This window comes from Erpetoichthys calabaricus, chromosome 7, assembly GCF_900747795.2.
Source record: "Erpetoichthys calabaricus chromosome 7, fErpCal1.3, whole genome shotgun sequence".
In the NCBI taxonomy this organism is placed as follows: domain Eukaryota; kingdom Metazoa; phylum Chordata; class Cladistia; order Polypteriformes; family Polypteridae; genus Erpetoichthys; species Erpetoichthys calabaricus.
This window is the reverse complement of record NC_041400.2, coordinates 143,672,007-143,693,041: the sequence shown is the minus strand read 5'-3', so window position 1 is coordinate 143,693,041 and position 21,035 is coordinate 143,672,007. Positions and strand designations below refer to the sequence as shown.

General features: G+C 36.2%; 1 protein-coding gene across 1 annotated transcript in view; it reads right to left on the bottom strand.

The window, feature by feature from the left end:
* Positions 1–1,513: 1,513 nt before the first annotated feature.
* Positions 1,514–21,035, bottom strand: part of mast4 (microtubule associated serine/threonine kinase family member 4) — a 491,113-nt gene continuing 471,591 nt past the window's right edge. The window contains exons 25-30 of the mRNA XM_028805493.2: positions 20,696–20,887; positions 19,801–20,027; positions 15,821–15,943; positions 14,022–14,158; positions 8,648–8,832; positions 1,514–7,549 (exon numbers count right to left, since the gene is read on the bottom strand). Of these exons, the coding sequence (XP_028661326.2) occupies positions 3,969–7,549; positions 8,648–8,832; positions 14,022–14,158; positions 15,821–15,943; positions 19,801–20,027; positions 20,696–20,887 (4,445 nt within the window). The 3' untranslated portion in view covers positions 1,514–3,968. The remainder of the gene's footprint in view (positions 7,550–8,647; positions 8,833–14,021; positions 14,159–15,820; positions 15,944–19,800; positions 20,028–20,695; positions 20,888–21,035) is intronic.

The following is a 21,035-nucleotide window of genomic DNA, read 5'->3' as shown; positions in this document are numbered from 1 at the left end:
CTGATTTTTCAAATCAAAAAAGCCATGTACATTTCTTTTTTATGATCTGTGAAGGTAGAAAGCCTGCTTCTCAAATTAGGAGTAAGGCTCTTCTTGTTACTAGGCTTGCTTTGAGGCTTTGGCCTATTTCTAGAGGCAATACTTCATTTGGACTTTTGTGGGCTGGCAAGAATTATAAAAGGATTGTGGTACTATCCAGAGAAAACTCAAGTGAGCAGTGATCGGATCAGGAAATAAACCAAGTTATATGGAGCTATCAGGCAGCAGGACAAGATGAAAAGGTAAGATGTGGGGAGCAAACTATGAAGATAAAAATGAAGACAGGGGTTAAACATTTAAAATGGGGGCATGAAAACCAGGCGTGAGATTCAGCTTATTCATGGACCCTTTACTTTGAAACTCTCTGACAGAACGCAAACAGATTAGAAGTAGCAGTAGTGGTGTCATGAGTTCAGAATGCAGTTAAAGTCTTACTTGTATGACTGGGTAGCATAAAAGATGGATTCTCTCTCTCAGGTGCCAAGACAAAGAAGTCATTTTATTTAATAGTAAACTTAATAAACTTAGTTCATATTCAGTTAAACTCCCAGTTCTCAAAACGTTGCAAATGAAGAGAGGAAAATGCCAGTGTGGATAGAAAGCCGGCTGGAATTTTCATGTGCATCAACAGTGCAGACGTATCAAAACTGTGTTCTGATGATGCATTTGAAGTTAACTCTGGAATGAGAAAAGCGCTATATAAATGTAATAAATTATTATTATAATGTTAGTGTTTAAATACATTTACAGTCAATTTGGATATTATGGGTGGTATGACTGAATAAGCATCTATCCATCCACCTGTGTAGATAAAGAACAAAGAGCAGCACGAAAGGTACAATTACCTAATAGTCTGTAACGCAATAATGTGAGGGCAATGAATGAATGAATGAATCCAACAATTAATTATTTAATCAACCATAATGTGACCTGCCAGAAGGGTTTTACAATAAAATACTCACAGACCCAGAATGAACAGTGATATCCAATAACAAAACTGCACCAGAAAGTAGTTACATTATCTGGCAAAATGAAATGACGGTGGGGGTGACAGCAGTTTGCAATCTTGACGGTTGTGAAATCTAAGGTATCCCTGATGGCACTCAGCTTTAACTGAGAATGTGACTTTACTCATGGTAATTCTGAGAACTGGAAAAAATCCATGTTAAGATTTTCTGATCATAATGGGGGTCTTGGAAACAGAAGGACGCATACTCTGCTGTGGATGGGGATGAGTGCCTGCTTCCTCCTAAACACATTTGGAATGCTTTGGCAAGAGAAAAAGATAGCAGGTGTGGCGTGCTTATTATAGAATCACATGTCAAAGGTTAATAAGCTGAAACATAAAACTAAGTGAACATTTAACTATTAGGTGCAATTTTCAGATTACAAACCGTAAAGATTGTTTAAATAGTAACACCACATATACTGAATGTCTTCTTTGATAACAAATCATTTTCATTCCACACCTTGAGTAACTCATGCTTTTTATTTTAGTGTTATGCAACGGTAGAAGTATAAATATCTTTTTTTAATATACAACATATGACACCCATAGAGATTTTTTTAAAGAAAATACAAACTGCAAACACTTTTTATTGCACAGATCCTAAAAGACAACCCCATATATATGCAAGTCCATCTACAGCGGATAACACAAGTCAACACTGGGCAAAAACATTTAGAACTTTGACAATTTTACAGAGACTCAAACTGGATACCACACAGTATGACAGTGTTCTACTTCACAGCTTGCTGGTAAGATGAACCACAAAGATGTGTTACACTAATACAAGCTATGCACTGTGGGGTTTCCAAATGCAACACAGACATTTGGCAGACTGATATGCAAAGTTTAGAACAAACAACTGTGATGTAACTGTAAACAAATCATCAATGCACTTAAAGATTTTAGGGGTTAAAAGTGCCTTAACGTTACAGCTGGTCTTTTAAATTACCGGGCATTGCACTTTGCGATTTGTTTCAACAATCTAATATGCAATTCTCATTGGTTCAAACAATAAGATACAAAATAATACAACACATACAAATTAATTTTTTCATTGTTTTTTGAATAAAAAAGGATTACCCATGTGGCAGATAAAGTGCACATTTCTCTCTCCTTTATCCCTGCTTTTCTAGTCCTGAAATTTTAAACAGTAAAAACAGTATAGAACAAGTGGAAGGGGGTCCGATATAATTAAATGCTTATAATCCAAAGTCAGTTTCTGCAGTTAATGCATGTTGTTATAAATATAGATGCAATGCAAGTCATGGACATAAAACAGCTTCTTTTTGTGCAGCCATCCTGAATTTCAGTGGGCAAAATATTAATAAAAATAAATCAGAATATTCTACCACTTCCAAAAGGACACCAATTATGTGAACATTTTGATCTTAACCAAACACTATGCATACATCTAGATACGGCACTCTGGTTGCAGTAGAATCTTCTTAAAGGGTAGCTGGGAATCTCTGGAGGATCTTTTGAAACAAACTTCTAAGATAAATTGTGCCTAGCTTAAAAGCAAAACCATTCAAGTCTCTAGTTTCCTTAAACATGAAACAAATACAAGATCTGCCTAATCTCCTGGTTCCCATGTCATAGCGTTTTAAGGATGTTGTCACATTCACAGTCAAGGGGTTTCAAATAAATATGACACAACAGCCTTTGTGCATGGTTGGCAATGCCTTAACTTGAAGATGATGCCAAGCAGCGTACTAGCTTAGAAAGGGAAATGCAAATTAACAAGAGATGCAACAGTACATAACAGTAGTATTACAAACTGCATAATAAAAAAAAGAATCGTTTTGCCAAAAAAAAAAAACCACATTCATTTCTTAAATAATTCTGTTAAATCTCAAATTATTTATCAAGTAGCATTGTCATACTGTAATATTTACATTTTTTCCATACAAAATGTTACCACAATAACTTTTAAAGACCCTCTGAATGCATTTTAAAGGAATGTGAAAAATCACTTACTCTTGTTAAAAAACAAAAAAAAAAAAAAAAAAGAAAAACAAAAAAGCATCCCCCAGAAAACATAAGGCCCCGTTCTAGTAGATGCAATACACTGCCTTCATATGAATAATGGATTCTGCAATTAATGGTTCCAAATCCAAACCAGCAGGTACTGTACAAATCTACAACTGATGAGCTTGTATTTCAGTTAGCAAAATGTCTGCACATTCTAAATATTCTGGAGGTTAAAAATAATAAACTAATGAACAAAAGAGAGATTTCTCTTACCCAAGTATTCTCACTAAGCACAGATTTACAGATGATTGGTTTGATGGTCCCAGAATTGTACAAACAGTGCAACATTAAAGCACCCAAAATTGGCACACACAATTCTATAACTGAAAAGGCCTCATGTAAAATGAAATGACACATGTAGCACAAAAAAACTCTGCTGTACTTATGCTTTCTTTTTTTTTCTTATCATACAGTGACATTTTCTTGCATTTTGTTTCTTTTCTTTATTAGCACAGAGGATTTAAAGAAAGTAGCAGGTAGTAAAAAATAAAGTTACTTTTGGTAAATGATGAAGTCAGCAGCAAAAATGTTGCCTACAATCAATCTTTAACTTCTTTTTAGTTTTTAAATATTTACATTGAATAAACATTTCAAGTCACTCGCTCACTCAAGCACTCACACGCACACACTCTTCCATTAATATCAGCTCAATCAACAAACTCAATTACATTAAAGACACTGTACAAATACTATATGGTAACAGTTTCACCGGTTCTGAATAAAGAAGGCATATAGAAAAAAGGTTTCCTATTACACCGAAGATGATATTGCGCACCTACTAAAGTATGTAAGCTTCATTTTTGTTTCATAAACTACACAGTGCAGTTCTGAAAGGTAACAAAACAAGAAGTGGTTCGTGGCATTGGTCACTTTGACTCTTTCATGCTTCTCATGTGCCTGCATTCCCTTGCTGACTTTTCCTGTGGGGACTGCTGCGTGATGGAGCAGATGTTTTCTTTGAATGGCTTGTATCTTTCTCTTGTTGGGAGTTAGAAGAGTGGTTTTCTTGCATCACTGGGGTGACTCTTGCTAAATCCCGCGAATTCTTTTTTAATGATGCTCCCTGGGATGGAGCGGTCTCTTTCCCCTTATAGTCAACAATCTCTTTTTTAGGAAATGGTGCTGTATCCTCTAGGCTCCCTCTTTTACTATCGCTCACGCCTTGTTTGTGATCAGCTCGGGCATTGCTGACAGGCTTACAAAGTTCTTGTGATTTCTCAGCATCATGCCTTGAGCTGTCCCCTGGGCTCTTAGTGCTCTTTCCAAAAGTAACTGAGGCATGGTTTACAGATTTCACCTCCACCACACTGTTGCTTTTGGATGAAAGTGCTTCGCTGTGCTTGTGTGTGTCATGCTTTTTGTCACTAGAGGCTTGGTTTGTTGCAGGTGTAACATTCATACTACTTGTGGTTTTCGCTGCCTCTTTTTGAGTTGCTGGTCTACCTGAACTGCAGTTCTCTTTGTGTTTCCCTTCCAGGTTTTCCCTTAGTGCATTCTTTTCAGAGTTTTTACATTCAGATTTCTTCAAATCACTCTCAGGATCTACACCATGATTTGACCCAAGCTGTCCCTCGTCTCTTCGCTCACATTTAGATGTCTTCTCCCTCACAGCAGTTTTCTTACATACATCGGCTGATGCTGCTGACACCTGTGCTGAATTAATTGAATCCTTTGCACTAACATCAGCAGTCTGCTTTTTTTGGAGTGTCAACTCAGATTCTTGGCAAGCCCGTTTAGAGACACTAGGCTTTGCTTGAGGTCTCGGATCAGCCACTGAGGTTTTCAGTTTATTTACCTGGCCCCCTGACTCCTCCAACTTACTGATGCACAGTTTTGGACTGCTGTTATTTTTGTTTTGTTTCAAGTTGTTGCACTGTGCAGCTTTGTACATATTAGCATTGCCAGCAGTCTGAATTGCAACCAGCTTGGACAAAGAATCTGGTGGATTTAAAGAGGTGTCCTTAGCTTTTTCAGTTTTTGACTCCTGAAGGCTGGCATCCATCTTTTTGCCCACAGTGCTTATTAAACATTTTTGTTCTTTCACAGCAGGTGAAGTGGATGAAGTAGTCCCTTCTTTTACAGCTGTGCTTCCTTCAGTTCCAGTAGCGCTCCGCACCTGAGAAGGACACAATTGTGTTGGCATGGCTTGTACTATATTTCCTTTAACATCTGATGTAGCGATAATGGAGGAAGAAGTTTGAGGAGGACAAGATTTAATTGCATTTGTAATAGCCCTTTGTTTCTCTCTGTTATGATTCAATACTTCTGGAACCACTGAGACGCCCTCTTCTGAAACACCAAGAACGGTCTGACAACTCTGAGCATTTTCAGCTACAATTTTCTGACAGAGATCTTTGCTGCTTACATTCAAATTTGCATCACAGTTTTGCTTCATTAAGTGTGGAGGTTGTAGCACGGCACTAGGCTTTTCTTTATTTATTACCAGGTAATTCTGCAGTGTAGCTAGCTGAATTTTTCCTTTGGATGTACTGGAAGCAAGGTTTTGTTTTTTCCCATCCATCTTACTTTCTTCTTTCAGGTTATATAACTTGTTGGATTTGTCCAGTTCTTGTCTTCCATCTATTAATCGTTCACTGCAGCCTTTTGTAATTGAAGATTTCAGCATTTCTTGACGGTCAGGTTGATTTTCAATTGTCACCGTTGTACTTTTTTCAAGATTACATGTATGAGCTGTTGAATCTAAAGGCTCTTCTTTGCTGCAACCCTTCAATGTAATCACAATTCGGTCTCTTTCTGCTTTTTGCACATCCTTCTTTAAGCACTTGTCTGATGCCTCTTTCACCACCAGCATACTAACATTGCTTTCAGGGTCTAAGACCTGTTTGACGTCCTTTTGCTGCCCAATTGCTTGATGTCTCCCTGTGTCCAAGAGAGGCCCAGACAGTTTCTTTGGTTCTGATGACATGGGGAGGGGTAAGCTGACTTGGTTCTCTGTGGCTTTTGATAAGCAGCTATCTGTTTTTGAAGTCCTTGGCCCAGACAGTATAGCTATGTCCAGAGTACCTTCCAGTGGTTTTAATGTTGACACAGATCTTCCTTCTAGTTTATATTCAGAGGATGTTTTTCTGATAGGACCCTCTGTTCCTGAGATTAAGTGAAGTTTTTCAACAGCACTCTCCCCCCTTCCACTCAGCAGCTTTTGAGGAAGTGGCTCTGCACTTACTGTGGGAACCATGTGAATTGCACTTTTGCTAAGATCTATGGGCATAGAAGATTCCAATTGTAAGCTTTTTGACCTTGCTGCAGCTAAGTGTCTACCTTCGTGTATAGGAGGAGAAATGCGATTTTTGGGAGCAGAACACAAATAATCATCTCTTTCTTCAAAAGACTGCTTCTTTCTGACAAGTTCAATATTTGGGGCTTTGGCCTCAAGTCTTTCTGATTTACAAATTTCCTTTGCTTGCCTTGCTAGTTGCTCTATGTTATCTTTGTAATGCCTTTCAGCTGTTGGAGGTGGCCGCTCTTGTAACGCTGTACTAGATGTCAATCTGGTGCCATCTGAACTTGGCTCATTACTTCTGCTCATCATTCCAAAGAAAGGGGTCTGTTGATCTGAAATGTTATCACAAACTTTAGTGTTAAGCTTTTTGTACAAACTGTCCTTAGGATTAAGAGTTGCAGCATGGCTGTCTGGCAAGTTACTCTCCACAGATCCCAGAAATCTTTGTCCAGTTCTAGGTGTGGTATTTCTTTCTTTATCCTCAGATCCAGCAAAGGATGCAGGCTCTGGTTCACAACTACATTCCTGCAAGGCATCCTGTTTCTGCAGTGATTCCCGCCGCTCAGCCCAGTCCTGTCTCTTCATAACCACTTTCACTTTAAGCTTGTCTTTGTCAAGTTCCTCAACAGATTCTTGCCTCCCAATTTTTCGAGTAGCAGGTCGCTTGAGGCAACCCTGTTCAGCAGGACGGACACGAGTAACCGCTGGAGCTTCAGAAGATATTTCATCAAGGCTCTGCAGATTATGGTCCTTATTAAATGATTCTTTCTGTGCCTCCTCCTGAGTCACTTCCAAGCTGTGTTTACGTGGGCACAAGTGCTTCTTGTCACTGACATAAGACGGAGAAAGCTTCTCTTCAGATTGAACCCTTTTAAGCAGGGGAGACCTTGGTGGTTCAGCACTCTTGGGTCTTACCATGTGTCTTACAATGGTTGGTGGGGAATGCATTTTATTAGGAAATGTTTGTGTTGTTTTGGAGCTGCCAACAGAATGACCCAAAAGTGGTGAAGGGGACCGCTGAGGTGATGTTGGCTGAGGTGTAGGAGAAGGAGTACGGGCAAGTGGAGAAAGGGGAATACTTCCTGCTGATTTTCGACGTCCCTGCCTGTATCTCTGCCCAGTCAGCTTTGGACCCAACCCATGAAGTGTGCTAGGCCGAATATGTCCAGAACCAGCAGGGGAGTTAGGAGCACTTGAGCTGGGAGAACTACTCTGAGAAGAATTACCAGCTGCACAAGAAAAACAGAAGACACAGAATAAAGAATTATGTAATTATTCAGGACTATTGAAATAAAGTAAAAAAAAAAATTATATATATAAGATGTCATCTGTTTAACAGACATTAAAGTAGACATTTATCATAAACTGCATTCAAGACTTTTCCAGTTTTGCTCAAATTGCTTGGGTAATTTTAATAATGTTATAAGCGCTAATGGTTAGGGTAAGTTTACAGCTATGCTGAAATCCATAAGGATAGGTTTTCTGTTATTTCAAAGCATATTGAAAAAATCTGATGGGTTTTAATTTAAATAAATTGAAATAAAAAACAAGTCAAAATGATATCAAAGCTGGTTTACTATTTAAACTATGCAACATTTTTATATAAAAAATAATTACTATACAAATTAGAGACACTGATCAAGAAATGGGTAGATGGTCATTACTGAAAATTACATCAAACTTTGCTTGCATAGGAAAACTATTTAAAATGACAAGAAACCTTTAAAGTCAAAAACTAATGGAGAAGTGCATTTCAGTAAGAACAGAAAAATATAAAGTTTGCAGGGCTGAGATGATTTCATAGTAACCTGTGAGGAGTTCTGCATACATGTTCATTTCTGCCATTAAAACCTTTCACATAAACCTGAAATCAATATAAAGCCTGCATAACAAGGATTACTCACACGTTCACAAATTTATAAAGATTCTCTGTATACAAACTGGATCAATCAGGCTTTGATAAATAATCATAATAATAATTCTTGATATGCTTTTACCACTACTCAAATATTCATAGAGACACTTAAGAAAATTGTTTTCAGTAGTTCTGAAGGGTTCTATAGTTAATTAGCATGTCATAAACATTCGGAGAATATGCTTGCTGCCAACTTTTGCCACCTTCAATATTCCAGAATAAAGGTAAAAAGTATAAATTAAAAAAAATGGAAGCCAATGATTATTTGTACTTTTAAAGATACAAGGTACTTGATGATATAATACCTGTAAGTCAAAACAAATTTACAAATATTCCAAAAACAGTGGTATGAGTAAAAAAATTCATTTCCACTGTGGTGCGAATCAAGCCAAATAAGCTTCTTTTTATTTACCTGACTGATTAAAGTCTGGGGTGGAGCGAAAACCAGCAGTAGGTGACCTTGGGGACAGACTATGTGTTGGAGACCCAGGCAAACTTTCACCTGAAGAGAGTGACCGGTTTAAACAAGAGTAGCTCCTACTTGTATGGAGTAGAGGAGAAGGCTGCATTCCAAAACGTCTACCCATGGATCGCTTCCTAAGATAATTTAGAAAAAAATTACATAAAACATTTCTGTAATTTACAACAGAATTTCCACTTACCTAAAAATTAGTTATTCAAAAGTGTGTTCTAGACCAACCTAAATGACTCATATTACAGAATGCTGTAACACTGAAATTATTCATTAATTAATTAAATATTCAAATGCTTCTTATACAGAATGATTATTAAAATGACTATAAGCAGGCAATCACTATCACAAGCTTGAATCTAAGATACTTACTGGCCTGAAGTTCATTTTTTCTGCACACTAATTGACTTTAATGATTAGTGAATTATTACTGCTTATTACTTTGCTGATATCTTTATCAAAAGTGACTTAAAACATTTGAGATGCAATTGGTTACATTTCTTTTGTAATTTCAGGTGGAGTACAGGCAGGTGAAGTGACCTGGTCATGGTCATGGAATCTGGTTTGAACACACAAGTAAGGGTTTGAAGTCTAAAGTTTTAACCACTGTGCCACACGGCCTGTCTGAATACTTTTCAACTCTGCACTGTTTCTTCAGAAAGTTTCCTAATACCAGTGTGCCAGTTTTTGAACTGGTTATTGCTACTATTCAGTGTGTGGGTCTTTCTAGTGGGGGGATATTGTAAAGCACATTAGGATCAATAATGTATCTATTGTTTGATAAAAATTATGCAAACAAGGCTAACAGGGGGAAAACATTTCACCGTGAAGCACCTATTGTTATGTTTTTGCTTTAATAAAATTCCTTCCCTGGGTTATGTTTTTTGATTTTTTAATTTCTTTTTCAATTTGAATTTTTATTATGATTATATATGTTTAATGCACCATTGTTTTGTTATGTTTTACAATGTTTATGTTTCCTGTGTTTCATTATTGGCTCCCCAAGAGGTGGGGCCACCTGTCAGTGTCCATTGATGGACTACTTGAAGCCCTATAAAGGCTTCTGATCAAGGCTGCAGATGGGATATGCAGTTCCTCTGTGGTACACTGTATGCATTTTGGTGTTGGGTGTGTTAAAATTGCTATTTCTTCGCCAAGTTCTCTGGTTTAAGATTTCATTATGCTCTTGTTTCTTGGATTACAACTTAATGACTGTGGATTGCTTTATAGGAAAATCCTTTTGTCTCCTTTTTGATCTTTTCTGGGTATTTTGTTATTTTTGTCTATTTTTTGTTAATACAGCCTTTTCATAAGGATTCTGGTGTTACTTGTCTCTGTACAGGATAGAGTTTCATGGTACTCTCTCTTGTGAGTCATATTCTGAGATATTTGAGTTTTTTGCCTTTTTGATGTACAAGGCCTGTTCTCCTAGAGACTTCTCAGTTCCTCAGAGATTTTTCTCAGTTTCTTTGAGTCAGGCTCATCTCACAAGACCTATTTTGGGGCAGGACAGTTATAATTCAGGTCTGTATTTTGTGGGTCTCTTTGAAAGCCTCTCCTTTGCCTTTTGTGTATGTGAATATAAATATCTATTATGCATTTTTATACTTTTTTAAAGCAATTTATGTAGACTATAAAAGAACCTCAATTTATTTTACCAATTTAACTTTTACTTCACATTGGAAAACAACTTCTTAATATGATAAATCATACATAGCAATTGTAATGTATTTTAAAGTATGTTTTAAAAAAGTTAAAAAAAAAAAAGTATTATATTTGGGAATCAATATCTTTGATAAGTTCTGTTTCTCTGGATACATATTTTTATTGCAGGTAGCATGATAGCACAGTCATTAGCCTGCTGTTACTTTCCTTCAAGTAAGACTTAGTCGTGGAGTTAGCAGGATTACAGTGGTTTTTAAATGTCCCTTTGCACTACTAAAGAGACTATACTGGGTGTGCACTTAACAAATGTAGGTAAAGCAGTCGCGGAAGGAAATAAAATATGTATGTCCTTTACTGTTCACTAATTCACTGGTAAATTTTTGTCTTTTCCTGCTTAAAATCTGAAAAGAAAACATCAATGATGATTTCCCTGTTTTCTAAGAAAAATAATATTTTCCTCTTCATCCATAAAGAAATGTCAATTTATTTATATAGCACATTTAAAACAACATAGTAATGCTGTGGCCAAAGTGCTTTACAATAATAGAATAAAAATAAAAACAATTAACATAAAAACATAAATAGAAATAAAATATATAAACATACAATGAGATACATAATAAATACTGTAGAAGTAATGCTATATAATCACAAAGAGGAAACCAATCAGTATTACTGAAGGTTACGGAATGCAAGTGAATAGAAATGAGTTTTTAATCTTGTTTTAAACAGTTCAATTGTATACGACTCCTTTATATGATGAGGTAAAGAGTTCCACAGGCGAGGCGCAGCAGCTGCAAAGGCTCTGTCCCCCTTAGTTTTACACTTGGTATGAGGGACAACAAGCGACAACTGACCAGAAGATCTAAGCACTCTGGATGGCTGGTGTAAAGCACACAATTCAGATAAATAGGCAGGAACAAGCCCATGTAAAGATTTAAAAATTAGCAGCAAGATTTTAAAATCAATTCGAAAACTGACAGGCAGCCAGTGTAAAGAAGCCAAAATAGGAGAGACAGAATCATACTTTCTTGCCCGAACCAGAAAGCGAGCGGCAGCATTTTGGACCAGCTGTAACCTGTGTATCAGAGATTTGTTAATCCCAGAATACAGCGAGTTGCAGTAATCGAGGTGACAAAAAATAAAAGCATGAGTAGCTTTCTCAAGATCCCTAGAAGATAAAAAAAAGGCTTGATCTTACCTAATAGATGAAGTTGGAAAAAGCAACTCTTGACTACAGAATTTACTTGTTTCTCAAAAGAGAAGTTACTATCAAAGGTAAAACCAAGATTGCGGACTTGAGGTTTGGAAAAGACAGAGAAAGAGCCGAGAAGTCCAAGACCAATTCTGGGCTTTAGCTGATGGACCTACTATAAGCACCTCCATTTTATTTTAATTCAGATCAAGAAAATTATTAGCCATCCAGGATCTTAGTTCAGACAGACAGTTGTGGAGTTGATTTGTTGCAGAGTCGCAGGCAGGAATATAAACCTGAGTATCATCAGCATAGCAGTGAAAAGAAATGTTAAATTTCCTAAAAATTGCTCCAATAGGGTGAAGGTATATAGAGAATAAAATAGGACCCAAAATGGATCCCTGAGAAACACCATATTTAAGAGAAGTAGTAGATGAAAAAGAGGAATTAAAAGCCACTGAAAAGTGTCTACCAGTTAAATATGACCTGAACCAGTTAAGAGCAGCCCCTTTAAGCCCAACATGATGTTCAAGCCACATCAGCAATATTTCATGGTCAATGGTGTCAAAGGCAGCGGACAGGTCAAGGAGGAGAAGGACTGCTGCATCACCTGAGTCAGTAATAAGAGAGATGACGTTTAACACTTTCAGGAGTGCCGTTTCAACAAAAACATTTCAAGAAATGTTTTATTCTGGCTGAACTTACTTTGAAAGATGTACACTATAATTGCACAGGTGTCCTCAAATTAACGTCAGCTACCCCTTTCATTACTGATTACAACGAACTATGCCTAGTAAGGAATGATTGCACGTTACGTGAAACAAAGGCCAATAAGGTTAGGGTTAGGGCTAGGTTACATGTTCAACTTTATTAGTATTTTAAAAAAGCAAGAAGACTTGTAGGGATTTGGAGCCACCAAACAATGTCAGGGTAGGCTTCATTACTGTTTCATGTGTTGATGTATTTTTGTTAATATTGTTACATGTATTTAAAATGTATGCATTGTGTATTTACTTAAAGGATACATTCCTTGTTTTGTACAGGTGAAATTCCCAAGAAGAGAGGCCACAATTATGTTAGAGCAAAGGGAACACCCTCAAGCCTATAAATACTAAGATCGGGAGTGAGTCCTTCAGAGGTTCATTGTCATTTGTGAAGAAACTTTCATAATACTGATTATATTGTTGTTGAATTTGCTGTTTCTCAGTTTTTGCTATTGCATTTCAGATTTGGACTTGATTGCATTGGGTTACCTTTTTAGGGAAATTCTATTGCCCTTATTATGCTTTTTTCATTTTGATTAATACATTTTTGTTTAAAAAGATTTGCATTGGCCTTGTCTATCTAAAACAAAGGCTTTGCAGTTTTGTCATTTTTGAACACTTGGGACACAAGACATTTTTTAAACTTTTAATACCTGTCCCCCATTTTGAGTCAACACAGGCCTGAAGGCCTGCTTTTTGTGTATGGGGTCTAGGTGCCTGGGTTGAGGCCTGTTTCTAAGGCTAGCTAGTGAGGATTTGGTCAAGTTTTTGTTTATTTTGTGGCCTGTTCACTCTTTTGTCCAGTTTTGAATGACAGAACCACAACAGATATGCACTAACACTCACTCATAGTGGAATTGGGTGAAAATAAGAATATAACAACTATGAAATAGAGAAATGACCATTTAGTCCACCAAGCTTGTTTTTTCCCTAATACATAACCTGTTCCAAAATGTTATAAATATATATTTTAAAATGTTGTCAGGGTTTCTGCTTGAACTACATGGCTTTTGAGTTGCTTTCAGGCTTCCGTTACTCTTTATATGATGAAGTACAGGCTTCTGTTTTAAATGTACTTCTCCTTTCATGTGACATTTAAATATGATTGTGATAAGTATCATCTTACCTGAATACAATGTGGCAGGCAAAAATAACAGTTTAGAGACTATTTTCAAGTGTAGGACATGTAGGACCTTGTATAATTAGCAATATCTCTAAGTTATCCGTAGAAAATCTTAACATTTGAAGAATTTTTTACAAAATATATTTAAACAAATTAAAGACATTTAAATGTAAATAAAAAATATATTTTAAAAAATTACTTACAGTCTTTAAATCATTGCCTCCACATTTAAAGATAACCTTAAATTTTTTAAGATATCTGCACATAATTTTAAGACATCTTATGAACTATTCACAGAAATCTTAACTGTATTTGAAGATGCCTGAAAATAATTTGGAGATATCTTTTTTTATGATTGACTTTTAATAATTTGGAGATAACTTTATAATACTGAATTTATTAATTCAATCTAAACATATCCCTTATTGAAATTTTGGCTTGCCAAAATATTAACCAAAGTATAACAAGTAAAATGTATTAGTTGGCTAGATGTTAAAGTTAAATAAGAAAAAAAAGACTATGGTGGTCACACATACATGTATAATCCACAGTAAAGGGTATCCTCACCTTTCCTGTGTCTCTTTTTTCTTAGGCTTCTTGCTGTGTCTCACCATTTTACTTTTATAGCTGTTTCTCCTTGCAGGTCCAGTTTTAATGGATGTGTTCTCAAATGGAGTTGTTGTAATAGCAACTTTGCTTCCACTCTGCAATGAAATTTCACTTTAATTAGACTAGTAATGTGATTTATACTAACCATTTGCACTTGAAATTTTCAATGATCTGTTGTTTGCATGCATTTTTTTCTTATAATCACAAATTTAAAACAAAGTCTGTTTTCAGGGGTGGGGGTTGATTTGTTCTAACCTTTTTTTTTTTCTTGTAAAGCTTGAGTTATGTGTATGGATTTTAATAAAATCAATAAAAATTAAAAAAACAAACAAAAAAAAAAAAAAAAGTCTGTTTTGATTTCCACTACAATTAATTAAAAGCAAGGGGGATGTTTATGTATATTGATATGTCAGGACTTGATTTAATAAACACTGCAGGATTAAAGTTGTACAACTTAAGAATGGAGTATGTGGAAGGCCACACAAATATACTTGCTGTAGACGGTCCGCTGTATGTTTTTTGAGACTTACCAGGAGGTGCACAAGAAACAGGAAGTCAGTTTATCAAGCCAATGTGGTTAGCTAATAGCTAAACTGTGCTTAGTATTTCCTCCAGATATTTTTAAAAAGATGTCACAGTTTCTGCTTCCTCTACACGACTCAGTAGTTTGTTCTTGATTCCCACAACATTTTGTATGAAGAAGTGCTTCTTTGCTTCCATCTTAAATACAGTTTCCCTTAATGTCCACCAATGTTCTCAAGTATGTGACTTTTTACCTAATTAAAGAACCCTGGAGGATCAAGGATTAAGTCCTCCACAGCTTTCTCTTCTCAAAACTAAAAAGGTTTAATTCCTTTAGTTTGCTACCGTAAGCTATGCCCTTTAGCACTGTGGTGCACTTGGTTGCTCATCAGCACACACAGTACTCTCAAAGCAGTTTTACTAGCACACTATAGAGTCTAAGCACAAATTGCTTCTGCACATTTTCTAAATGATAAGAATGATAACACTGAACAAATATATGCTGCTGTGCCAGCAGGTAACAGATGCTCAATAGAACAATAAGTACATTAGTGGGGGAGGTTGCAATGCATATGCAATTAAAAAGCCCACAGACAAAGTAGTGAACACAAAATATCTGAAATAGGTAGGTCAATCTTTAACTTCTGGGAACCGTAACAAGCATGTGTGTGAAAGAAGTGTTTTTTTCTTACACAATGTAAAATGAATAATCAAGACTAATTAATTTATTCCAGAATTTACTCTAAGTGCAGAGTGAGAAAAAATGATGAATAGAATGATGATGCTACAGATGTTTTTCTGAAGATTATATACTCATGAAACTATTTGTGGGAAGGAAGCCACCAGGAAAATTAGTTAAAAGAAAATCTCAGAGGGAGACTTAAACAGGTATACACTAATCTGAGCACAAGCCCTAACATAACAAAAAATTAAATAGATTAATTTGATGTACATAAGCAAATATATGTTTCACAGTGATAAACCTCACATATGCTCTCATTCGGAGGAGTTAGGGCAGGCACTGTTATATCTGTCAATAAGTTATACATCTAAAAAACAATTCTGGGTTAAGTTTAAAAAGCTTTGATTTTATGATTAATATTTGAGAAATTGCATTGTGTAGTCCACTTGCCTTTAATTAACAAGCCTTACTTTAACATGGCAGAAGAAGAATTAGGAGAATGATATCTGGATAACAAAAAAAAGTTATGCTAAAATGTATAAGTCAAGCCAACCTTTAACAGCAGTTCCACCACTTCAGTGTGAACAAGCCCGTGGACCGGTTCACCATTAACATGTGTAATGAGGTCATTAGCCTTCAAGCCAGCCAGCTGAGCAGGGCCACCTTCCTCAACACTCTGTAAAACAAAACAGATTACTTGAACCTCTTCAGTGGGTGTAGACTTTAATTTTCTACATGCAGAAGTATAAGCATAACTTATGACTAAATGACTAGGAGAAAAGTAGACAAAATTAGAGAATGTGATATGTTAAATGAAACTTTTCCTCCTCGAAAACAAAACAAAATTCATTCTATGAAATGATGTGTTCAATGAAGCCTCCCATATTTTGAACCTGTGCATAAAAGTATGCAATATATACAAAAAAATTTTTTTGATCCTCTGATGGCAGTAGTGCACAACACATTGCATTATAATAAGAAGAACATAAACTATTGATAATCCAAGAATTCATGCTGTTCAGCTAATGTGACAACTGTGTCCAATACTTTATTTCAAAAATATATAGTCTGATTCTTCAAACAAGTCTTTTTCTCAACACATGTTCTCTTCTTCATGTTCATTTTTTTCTCTCTCCATTTCCTTTAACTAAAAAAAATAACATTTACTGTAACTAACAACACAGGTTGTTAAAAGTCTGAAGGAAACAAACTCTCTCAAATGTACTATATTCCCAATGCATAGCCATACTGAAATATTCAAAGAGCTTTAATTTTGAACTGACATTAAAGTAAATCATTTTAAGCAAACAGAGTGGCCAGTAACTATTAGAGTAGCACTGCAGTTATCTGGCAATAAAAATAAAATGTGATGTACAAAATTTAATATTTGGTGGATTAACCACCTTGAAATAGTATGCAAGGTGAGAATCCCAAAGTGGATTTTTATGAACACCTAAACTGTATATTGGAGACAAGTATAGGATTAGACTCTCACTACACGGATACAGCAGAGATACTCTTTTAATCTAAAGAATTATCCCAGCTGCCACTATAATGGCTTAAATAACACAGACGTATTAGGTCTTTTAAATTAACCTGTTATCCTATGCATATGCTAGCTAGGGTACTCATTATAGTATGTGATTCAAAATGCAAAAGTGGCAGAGTAATATTCTTTAGTAGACTTTTAGTAAGGAGGTTGTTAGGGTTGAACTTGTGCTACGTAGGGATACATCTTTAGCAAAAACAATCAGATGAAAGCTTTATTATAGATGTAACAGGGAGGAAATAAAGTGCTTTTTTGGTTTAAAGGGGCATAAGCCATCATGTAGAGTTTTTTTTTTTTTTGTCTTGTATACTAAATCCTCACATTTTTTTCCCCATCTGGCACAGTGAGCAGCAGATGAAGCTCAATTATATATAGTTCTTTAATCAGAAAATTACATTGGCAGACTTCCTATGAACAGAAAAATTATTCTTGCAAGGTAATTGTTGCATTTGAAGAAAGATGGTAACTAAAGTTTCAATAAACATGAAATATAAATTTAAATGGAGGATTGTGAATGGTATTATACTATGTAAATAAATCTCAACGTAAAGGATGCTGTGCTAGTAATATCACTAAATTTCCTCTACAGAAAGAATAAAGCCCCTTTGTAAATATTCCCATATCCATTTTACTCAAAGACAATCTGTTTAGCATCTGGATTGAAGGACATTTAAGAAACAATCTTATGTAGAACCCTGTAAATTGTGCTTAGACTGGAGTTTTAAAGAAATAAATATCTGAGGGCTGAAACCACGGTCAGATGGCTGGGACTCCTGAGACTGGAAAATTCCACTAAATTATGTTTTTTACTGAAGAAAGCAGTTCACCACAGCGTGTCACCACTATGCCAAGAGATTTCTGAAAAATCTAAAGGTTTCAAGGTAAGGACCATGTTTGACTACAGTAGTAATGCCATTGGCTACAAATGCAACTAAGCATTTCTTTGCACTCTATGTGATCATAAACTTGAACATGTCAAGCCTTATCGCTTGTGGGTGAGCTAAAGCAACCAACATAATAGAAGTAAAAGATCCACTTCAAATGTGTGCATATGTGGTCTACTTTGAAATCCAAATAAACCTATTATTGACATAAATATATTGTTCCTTGAATGACCTTACCATTTTTCCAAAGGCATTTTCACACATACAGATTTCATTTGCTTTGTGCCAAATCAGGGGTTGAATAGTTACTTTTTTTTAATCTCCAGTTAGTTTGGTTGCGTCTCATATAGCAAACTTTGAAATATACCACAACCTAACAATAAATACCCTGTTGGCATGTCATGGATTTCTTTCATTGGGCGGAAAGAATTTTTTCCAAAAAAAAAAAAAAATATCGCAGAGAGTTGACAATAGCCGTGTTTGCGCCTCACCACATTTTCAGTAATTTGTTTTACCAAAACACAGCTCTGGGCAGAGTATGCTTATTATGTGATAACTAGAAGAATGCATAAAATGTATGCACTAGCTCACATGCTCTAGAAAGGACGGGTTTCATCTAAGTGACTTTACAACAGGCAGTATCCTCTGCTGAAGGCATAAAGTGACGTGCTTCAGTTTTATTTAGCCAGTAGACTTAATCATGTGAGTTTCATTTTACTGTATAATATTACATATTTACCCTCCAGTAGCCTACCGTATGAATGTAACCTTAATTTAATTTATCTCAAATCACATCTACTGTCTTTAGGACTGTAAATATTTTGTTAATAATGTTCAGCTTGGAGCGTCACATTAAAATTTACTAAATAGTATCAATGGTAATCTGTCTCCAACATGTGCATTGTGCCTGAAGAGTGAATGCATTGAGTGGACATCCCACCCGAGTGCCCCACTCTTGCAGTGTATAGTTAGTGGGGTTTATTCATCAGTCATACAGAGTTATACAGAGTCATACTATTTGCTTCTCTGCACCTGTATATGTGATCTGATAGATCCAATCATAAACATCCATCCATCCATTTTCCAACCCGCTGAATCCGAACACAGGGTCACGGGGGTCTGCTGGAGCCAATCCCAGCCAACACAGGGCACAAGGCAGGAAACAATCCTGGGCAGGGTGCCAACCCACCGCAGGACACACACACAAACACACCCACACACCAAGCACACACTAGGGCCAATTTAGAATCGCCAATCCACCTAACCTGCATGTCTTTGGACTGTGGGAGGAAACCGGAGCGCCCGGAGGAAACCCACGCAGACACGGGGAGAACATGCAAACTCCACGCAGGGAGGACCCGGGAATCGAACCCAGGTCCCCAGATCTCCCAACTGCGAGGCAGCAGCGCTACCCACTGCGCCACCGTGCCGCCCAATCATAAACATTTTTTTTTAAATATATATCAACTGCTATCTGACCACAAGAGAGATATTAGAGGCTCTAAGCCTGAATCGGGTACTCTGGGCTTACCCCGATTTATTGTTTTTTGTGCAAGATATTTACTGTGAACTTTATTATATTGGTATGCATCAGTGTATTTATTTCTACAATGAGAATTACTGGAAGCAACATCACAGAATGACTGCCACTTACAAACAAGTTTTACCCAGAATGAAAGGTATTTCCCATTATTAGATTGGTCCACTGTCAAATTACATTTACACCTTGTGCAAACAGCTAAAGGGTTTACTGGATACTGGGCAAAGACCACTGTTTCTAAAGGGTCTCATCCTGGTTATTTTGGTCTGTACCAGATTATGATTGGCACGTTCACATCTACCTAAATGAACTGGACTACTGGGGAATTTGCTCCCAGGTTTGAGACAACTGCTCCAAATGAACTAATTGTGTAAACATTTTAAAATATATAACTTTCTAATGTTTGCCTACTTATTGTACAGTATATTGGCTATCTAATTTGCACGGATTTCACTAGTCTTGAGACCTTTAATAGCATCTACCTTTCAATAACTTTTCTAAGCATTTACTAGTAAATGCAAATAGCCAGTATGTTCAAGGAACAGAAGAAAGCACCTTACCAACACCATATGGTACACCCTGTAGATATCACTGTCACAAGCATAAACTCGGATTGCACGAAGGGTAAAGCCAAACTTCTTTCCTGAACTGTGGATGATGATTGGCTGCCTAGGACTGATAGAACAAACTGATGAATCACGACTAGGGGAAGAATCCCTTGAAGAGGGATCTGAGGACAAGGAGTGAGGTGACATTGGGCTGCCAAGAGGAGAAATACCAAAAGCATCTAAAAAGAAAAAATACAGAAAAAAATCAGTTGAATGGAACATTAAAATCTGTACATATACAAATCATATGCAAAAAGGAACCTAAATATTATATCTTATACTTCACTATATTAAAGTATAAATCACTGCATTTTAAAGGTGAATAATAAGATATCTCCTTGAAACTTTCCCATGTAATAGCTGTTAACTGAGATGTTCAATCATTTACTTAAAAAAGCAAGGTTTGAATGAATTTAATAAGGATTTATTTTTGGAATTCTTTATATGCTGGTTTGTGAACTATAATCATTATGTATAATGTCATCTAACAGAACAAACAAGATTGCTTGTGCTCTCTGATTTCAAAGTAACTAGCTTATATCTTTAAGCAATTAAAAAAGTCTTGCCTTCTTTTTGTCTTAATTTTCTTTTGAGACTGATACTACCCTGAATCTAATGAAAAGACAAATTCCTTTTTTAATATTTACTCTCAACTGAAAATATAATAATAGTGCGATTTTCAATTGCTGCAGAGAAAAGAAATTCTATGAGCTCAACGGTCTGAATGGTGTCCTCTTGTTAGTCATATTTGTTATGTTCCTGTGTTTAGAATTCTACACAGTAATAACAATAACTCATATAATTATTACAAAATTTGCCATTTTCCGATAGATATATTTATCTGTACCTCCAGGAATCTTGAGGGAGAGGGCACTGGTAGAAACTGACTTTGTAACTTTGCTTGTGATTTTAGTTTTTTCTCCACCATCTAATCTTGAATGTGCTATGAGGTCTCCTGGCTCCTTTGAAGTGCTGTCTGGACTGTCCACACCTTCACTCCTTGCATGATTCTGATCAAGGGGTTCTGAAAAACTGGCCACTAAGAAAATGGGAAAAGTATGATTAATAAGAGCACAGACACACACACAATTAAATTACTGTCATTGTTAAGGACAAGCTCTTTGTCACTGCATGGCTTTTAGATGTCTGATACAGGATTTCTTTACAAACTCAAATGCATACAGAAG